This window comes from Nyctereutes procyonoides, unplaced genomic scaffold (genome assembly GCF_905146905.1).
Source record: "Nyctereutes procyonoides isolate TBG_1078 unplaced genomic scaffold, NYPRO_anot_genome, whole genome shotgun sequence".
In the NCBI taxonomy this organism is placed as follows: domain Eukaryota; kingdom Metazoa; phylum Chordata; class Mammalia; order Carnivora; family Canidae; genus Nyctereutes; species Nyctereutes procyonoides.
The window spans coordinates 247,677-255,433 of record NW_026575014.1 but is presented as its reverse complement, the minus strand read 5'-3'; the positions used below and the strand labels follow the sequence as shown (position 1 = coordinate 255,433).

The 7,757-nt window shown below is 37.4% G+C and overlaps 1 protein-coding gene across 1 annotated transcript; it reads left to right on the top strand.

Moving 5' to 3' along the window:
- Window positions 1-4,009: 4,009 nt before the first annotated feature.
- Window positions 4,010-4,909, top strand: LOC129519385 (olfactory receptor 4F21-like). The gene has a single exon (XM_055339902.1). It carries the CDS (start codon window positions 4,010-4,012, stop codon window positions 4,907-4,909), a length of 900 nt encoding a protein of 299 aa, XP_055195877.1.
- The last annotated feature ends 2,848 nt before the right edge of the window (window positions 4,910-7,757 follow it).

Here is a 7,757-nt window from a genome sequence, read left to right as displayed (position 1 = left end):
AGAGTAAAAATGATTAAAATATAATGATGTGGGCTTTGTTATGTTCTTGATTTTAATGTTCCATCTATAATCAGACATTGACTATTGGTTTAAGCATTTTATTAAAATCATCATAGTAAAATGTTTCTTGGTCCTTCCCAATTTACCAAGAGTTTTTATCAGGGATCAATTCTGAAATTTATCCAGTAACTGGTTAGTACATTCAGTCCCCAAAATTCTTGTGAAAATAGCCTCTGAAATCAAATACTGCTCAACTCTTCTCATGACCTTATGTGATATGCTGTGGTACCAAAAAAATTTCTCGTCATAGACCCACCAAAGGCTTTAAATAGGAAAGCCATGTGGTCATATTTGATCTCTGGATAGATACATAGGGAAACATTCTGTAGAATGGACTGGATATGAGGAAGAGTGGAACAGGGAGATCATTTAGGAGCCTCTTCAAATGTCAAGATGGGAAAATAGGTAAAAGACAAAATGACCAGAGAAATGAGGAAGGAACTGAAATGAGAAATAGTTGAGAGGAAAAGTTGTACAAGTGGAGCTAGAAATGCAGGGACAGAGTGCTACTCAGGTGTCTATACTGGGCATTGAGGAGAACGGTAATGACATTGATTAAAGCATTGGAGTAATTTAAATTATAAATTCAGTTTTTACATATTAACTCAAAGATGGAGGTGGAACTTCTATTTGTGTACACCACATATGGCTTTGGGTCTATTACTCTGGAGTAAGGGGAAAAGCTACAGATTTAGAATTCAACATGTAGGTACTAGTTAAAATGAGTACACTGATATTGAACAAGGTTTTTCCTGTCTAAGCTACAAGAATCCCTACAAAGTTTTGAGAAACATACAGGTGGAGATATATAATATAGGATTCACATTTTTAAATCTTTTTCCTCATCCGACCAAGGTAAACTGGCATATATATAAGATTCTGTAGAGTGAATGGTTAGAAGAGATGTTTCCAACATACTTTAAAAAAAGAAGAACGAATACTTACCACAGACTCTGAGTCAAGCCAGAGATTAAGGTCCAGCAGAGGACAGTGATTGCTGTGTTAGTGAAAGGTATAGAGAAGTCAGAAAGGCAAAAGAATTAATTAGAAAAGGTCTATCATAAATATGGTCCTATTGTATTCTACCAATTAACAGAAAATCTGGCTTAGACTTGGTCAAAGAAGTTCCAGTTTATTTTTCTCCTGTTAAAAGAATAAATCTGAAGAGAGACTATTGCAGGCTTTAGTTAAGTGATTCAACATGCTTTTTTGTTTCTGGGTCCTCTCTAAATTTTCACTGTATTATTTGTATTATGTGGGCTTTACAACTTTGTGGTTGCTGTACCTTTAGGCATATCATTGGCATTAACTGCACACACACACACACACACACACACACACACACACACAGGCCATGAAAAGAACCTTCTCTACATAAAGTTCTGTCTTTTCATTTGGAAGAAAAGCTCTCCAAATAACATTGGATTACAACTCATTGAACATTCCTGGGTCACATGCCCTATCTTAGATTGATTCATGGCCAAGAAAAATGGGATTAAGCATAACTGGTTTAGAAAAATCATATATCATTCTATCAACCTGGGATAGAGCTACTGTCTTCTAAAATCCAGAGATTTCAGCCAAACACTAGAATAAGTGGAGCTTCCATTGGCAAGAAGTGAGAGAGGATTGGCTTTATGAAAGCCAAGGATCCAAGGGCACAGGGAGTTACAGAACTGAGGGCATGATAAGCAATATCAAATCTGACAGAGAGATCAAGGAAAATGGTGATTAAAAACTGATTATTGTGTTAAATATTCATAATCCAAGATATCTTTCTATGCACAAGGAATTTTGGAAACTCAATTGTTTTGGCCCATTGGTGAACAAAAAGTGAGGATTGCCAATGAGGAGTTGGGGAGAAAAAGAAAATTAGGAGATGCAAGATTCAGAGAGTTGATTTTTTTTAAAAAAGAACTTAATTACCCATTTCATGATTGGATTGTTTGTTTCTTTGGTGTTAAGTTTAATAAGTTCTTTATAGATTTTGGAAACTAGCCCTTTATCTGATATGTTATTTGCAAATATCTTCTCCCATTCTGTAGGTTGTCTTTGAGTTTTGTTGACTGTATCCTTTGCTGTGCAAAAGCTTCTTATCTTGATGAAGTCCCAATAGTTCATTTTTGCTTTTGTTTCTTTTGCTTTCGTGGATGTATCTTGCAAGAAGTTACTGTGGCCAAGTTCAAAAAGGGTGTTGCCTGTGTTCTCCTCTAGGATTTTGATGGAGTCTTGTCTCACATTTAAATCTTTCATCCATTTTGAGTTTATCTTTGTGTATGGTGCAAGAGAGTGGTCTAGTTTCATTCTTCTGCATGTGGCCAAACTGTGGAAGGAGCCTCGGTGCCCATCGAAAGATGAATGGATAAAGAAGATGTGGTTTATGTATACAATGGAATATTACTCAGCCATTAGAAACAACAAATACCCACCATTTGCTTCAACGTGGATGGAACTGGAGGGTATTATGCTGAGTGAAGTAAGTCAATCGGAGAAGGACAAACAGTGTATGTTCTCACTCATTTGGGGAATATGAATAATAGTGAAGGGGAATATAAGGGAAGGGAGAAGAAATGTGTGGGAGATATCAGAAAGGGACACAGAACATAAAGACTTCTAACTCTGGGAAATGATCTAGGGGTGGTGGAAGGGGAGGAGTGCGGGGGGTGGGGGTGAATGGGTGACGGGCACGGAGGGGGACACTTGACGGGATGAGCACTGGGTGTTATTCTGTATGTTGGTAAATTGAACACCAATAAAAATTAATTTATAATAATAAAAAAAAAGAACTTAATTATGTAGAGGCACCTGAGTGTCTTGGTAGTTTAAGAATCCACATTCATCTCAGTCCTGGGATTGAGTCCTCATCCATCGGGCTCCCTGCTGATACTAATCCTTCTCCCTCTGCCCCTACCCACACTCTGACATGTGTCTACTCTATGTCTCAGATAAATAAATAAAATCTTAAAAAAAAGAAACAACTTAACTATGTAAACAGGTAAAAGGAAGCAAAAAGGTGAAGAAAGCTTAACTGATAGATCCTTAGGGAAGATCCAGTGTATACTGGAAGGGGCCAGCCTTGAAGAGCACAGTGCTATGGTTAGAAGAATGGGTATGGCGTCCTACAGCTCTGGATACATGTCCTGGCTCTGACACTCGATCCCTCGAAGACTGACTTTCTTCATTAGTCAAGTGAATCTAAAAAAAGTACTTCCATATGGAATTATGTGGGGTTTAAATGAGACAATGTGCTTAGTACAAAGTTTTGTATAAATGTCATTTATTACACTTTTAATTGTCTAATTAATGTTTTTTGCTTACAAGCGTTGAGTCTTTGTATCCAACATTTTAATTGAATGTAGAGGGATGTACTACGACAGTAGTCATGAATCAAAATTACGAATAATCACAATCTAAGAGTTGACGTCTATGGTAAATTATACATAATAAAAACAAAAACAAATCACATATATAAGGTGAAACAAGGTGAAAGGCATTAGGCAATTTGGGCCTAAAAATCTCTATTTTACTATTGAAATAAATTCAGTTAAGGAAAATTAGCAAAGTAGTGTGAGAATATTACTGTGAAGTTGACAGTAGTAGCTGAAATTATTCACATGTCAGTAAGTGATCAGGGGAAATGTCTCGAAATCCTTGAGACACAAAATAAAAAGATCTGAAAATGGAATAGAAGGGAAGTAATACCATTCATTTCCAGCTAAAGTATTAATAATTTTCTTCTCTTTTGTATAATCATTCTCTGTGATCACCTTAATGTTTCCATATCTGTAATATTTCTCCATATCCAATTAAATGCTTTCTAATTTAAGATAGGTATCCCAAAGAACAAACTAGCAAGAAATAGGAAATTTACATTTATATCACTGACTGTGACTTTTTAATCATCTTCTATCCTCAGATGATTTGAGAATCAACTCTTCTGCCTATGTCAATGGATGGACTAAATAATTCTGTGGTTTCTGAGTTTGTGTTGCTGGGACTCTCTAGTTCTTGGGAAACTAAAGTTTTTCTCATGTTGACATTTTCCTTGATCTATTTAGGGATAATCCTGGGAAATCTCTTCATTTTCTTTTTGGTAATTTTTGATTCTCACCTACATTCTCCCATGTACTTCTTCCTGGCCAATCTGTCCTTCATTGACATGGAGGTTGCCTCTACAACAGTCCCAAAGATGATTGGGGACCTTTTAAATGAATACAAGATAATTTCCTTCCAAGGTTGCATGACACAGATATGCTTCATTCACATCATGGGAGGAGTGGAGATGGTGCTGCTCATAGCCATGGCATTTGACAGGTACATGGCAATTTGTAAGCCTCCTCACTATCTGAACATCATGAACCCTAAAATATGTGTTTCGTTTGTAATCACTGGCTGGGTGATTGGAGTGATCCATGCTATGTCTCAGTTTGCTTTCATTATAAACTTGCCTTTTTGTGGTCCTAATGAAGTAGACAGCTTTTACTGTGACTTTCCCAGGATCATAAAGCTTGCGTGCACAGATGGAGTTAAATTTGAGTTTATTATTGCTGCCAACAGTGGCTTCATGAGCATGGGCACCTTCTTCCTGCTAATCCTTTCCTATGTCTTCATTTTGGTCACTGTCTGGAAACGTGCTTCAGGAGATATATCCAAAGCATTTGTCACACTGTCATCTCACATCACTGTGGTGGTTCTATTTTTCACTCCATGCATGTTTCTCTATGTCTGGCCTTTCCCCACATCATCAATTGACAAATACCTGTTCATTGCTGACTTTGCTATCACCTCCATTTTAAATCCCATAATATACACATTAAGGAACAAAGACATAAAGGTATCTGTAAAATGACTGAGCAAATGGGGACATTATGGCAGACGTTGCTAACTGGCTCTATCTCTGGAGCTCTAAAACTATACATCCATCTGCTCTTTGGATATCTCTACTGAGGAATCTGACAGCTAAAATAGGTAGAACTATATATATTATCTACTTCACTGAATAAAATTCTATTACTTCTGTAGAGCATTTATTCACTACTTTGGCTACCATGGGAAATGTGAATCTACCATGTAAGGGTATTATTTTATTATTTCAGCAGACAGCAGTAATATCTACTACATAATATTTGATGACTGAAATTGTACTCATTTGATAATAACAATATGAGGAAATCTCTTTTGATTCCCATAAGTACAACTCTGGGGAATTTCAGGAACCATCACATCGAATGGTTATTTATAGAAGGGTAGTAGCTCTTGTTAGTTACTTAGGTTGGTTTCTGTCAGAAGGTCCAAAGACAAAATTTTATTGCATGTAGTTTATTTGGAAGCTAATTTTTGGGTGTATCAGTAAGGGAATAGGGAAGAGGTATTGTGAAAGGAAAGATGCTTATGTTGGTAACATAATGGGAGTGCAAGCAAACTGTAATCCTCCAGGAAACTGTACTGATTCTGTGATTTAGAATTATCTCACTTGAAGGGCAGGTGTCTGACGTGTTTCTTCGTTTGCAGAGGGTCCATGAACTCCTAGGCATGCCCCACATTTCCCACAACAAATATTATGCATCATGTCAAGAGGCCAGAGACAAGCAATGAGACAGACTCTCTGGTGCTGACAGGAAAGGACCATCTCGAATAAAAGTCATCTTCAAAGCAGCCTCCAAATATTGCTCTGTAACTTTAAACAATCATTGGTTAATGAAACATTTTCCTCCAATGGACACCAACCGGTAATCACCCATTTTACTCCAAATACCCAAACTGGTACTTGAGCACAGACAATTCTGTGATATAAACTATTTCTCTGCTTTTCACAAGTCTCAGAAAACCAAACTAGCAGGTCACAGTAGGCCATTCCGCCATGAGCATACTTCTGCAAGTCATGACCAGCCTATGCGATCACATCCCACAACTGGCCATCACGGGCTACCCACAAAACCTCCTCAATTCCTCAAGAACAGGAAAGGAAATCTTGGTTCCAATATAAAAACTGTGGACATAGGGCAGCCCTGGTGGCTTAGTGGTTTAGCGCCACCTTCAGCCCAGGACGTGACCCTGGAGACCCGGGATTGAGTCCCATGTCAGGCTCCCTGCATGGAGCCTGCTTCTCCCTCTGCCTGTGTCTCTGCCTCTCTCTCCTTCTGTATCTCTCATGAATAAATAAATAATTTTTTTAAACTGTAGACATAGATCAAAATAGAGTTAGATTTTTTTCTGCCTACAAAACATTCAAATGAACTGAAGGATATTTTTTATCCAACTTTAGAATTGTTATAAATAAATTCACTTTGAACTTTTGATTCTGAATTTCTGAAAGGCACACTAACAGATGATGCTCTCAACTTAGTGGCACTTACTGAGAGATCCCAATAGACCCAGTACAGATACTCTGTCTATAAGCCTTTATTCCATGACACAGAACTCTAGTGTTTCCTACTCAAGAAGTCACTTTACACAATAAATACATCCACTTCTGAGGATAACACTATCTGACAAAACTTGTCCAAACAAAATGAATTACTTGTTTTATCACGTTCTGACTGTATTTAGACCCTGAAAAATTTTGGACTCAGCTTTATATCTATGAAGAGAAATTTGATGTTTCCAAACATAAAACATCTTATACTCTATAATAAACTCTCAACTTCTCTCTTAATTCTCTTCCTCTCTAGCATTTAAACAAACTTTCACAGTATTTCAAAACCAACTTTCTATGTATCCCAACCAACTTGGATATTTCTGGAACTTTTACAAAGTTTCATTTCTGGAACTTTGTACAAGTTCCAGAAATATCAAGAGTTTCTTCTCAGGTAAATCCTGTGATGTCTGGACTCTAAAGCAAAGACTTTCCTGGACCAGAAGAGATGCCTTCTCTACAGTCTTAGGACTCCCTGGATATTGACAATCTGGAAGGACTGTTCTCATTTCCTGATTCACAACTCTGCTATATGAAGGGATGGCCAAGGACAGAGATTCACAATCTCAGTTACCAGAGATTTCCAAACAAAATATTGGCTTCTAACAGTATTGTTTGCAAACAGTTTATGTCAGGAAGAATTTGAATGAATCATGGAGGGAAATGTTTAAGAATGCTATGAGAACCAGTTATTTTCTATGGAAACATATTAAGCTTTTAGAACATAACAGAATAAGAAAGTCACCTTAGAAGCAAGGGTCAGAGGTCCTAATATGTGCACCGAGGCATGCTTCTTCCCAATTGTGTGACTTATTGCAAGATATGCCAAGATACATTTCAACATAACATCCATAATTTCATAGATTCTTTACAAATTAGGTATTATGATGAGAACAGAAGCTCTGCACAGGTGGAGTATATTCAGGTTCTCTTTTGCTGACCTTTCCATTTGATCTTCACATATATTCATCCCGTCTTTTTTTCCTTTTACCAGTTTTTTTTGTATATTTTTAATTGGAGTTAGATTTGCAAACTCATAGTGTAACACCCAGTGCTCATCCTGTCCTGTGCCTTCCTCAGTGCCCGTCACCCAGTCACCCCATTCCCCCTGCCCACCTCCCCTTCCACTACCCCTTGTTCGTTTCCAGAGTTGGGTGTCTCTCATGTACCGTCACCCTCTCTGATATTACCCACTCATTTTCTCTCCTTTTCCCTATAATCCCTTTCACTATTTCTTACATTCCCCATATGAATGAAACTATATAATATTGTCTTCCGATTG

What these genes read in the sequence shown, in the direction of transcription:
- LOC129519385 (XM_055339902.1), top strand. Translation starts at nt 4,010, where the DNA reads ATGGATGGACTAAATAATTCTGTGGTTTCTGAGTTTGTGTTGCTGGGA.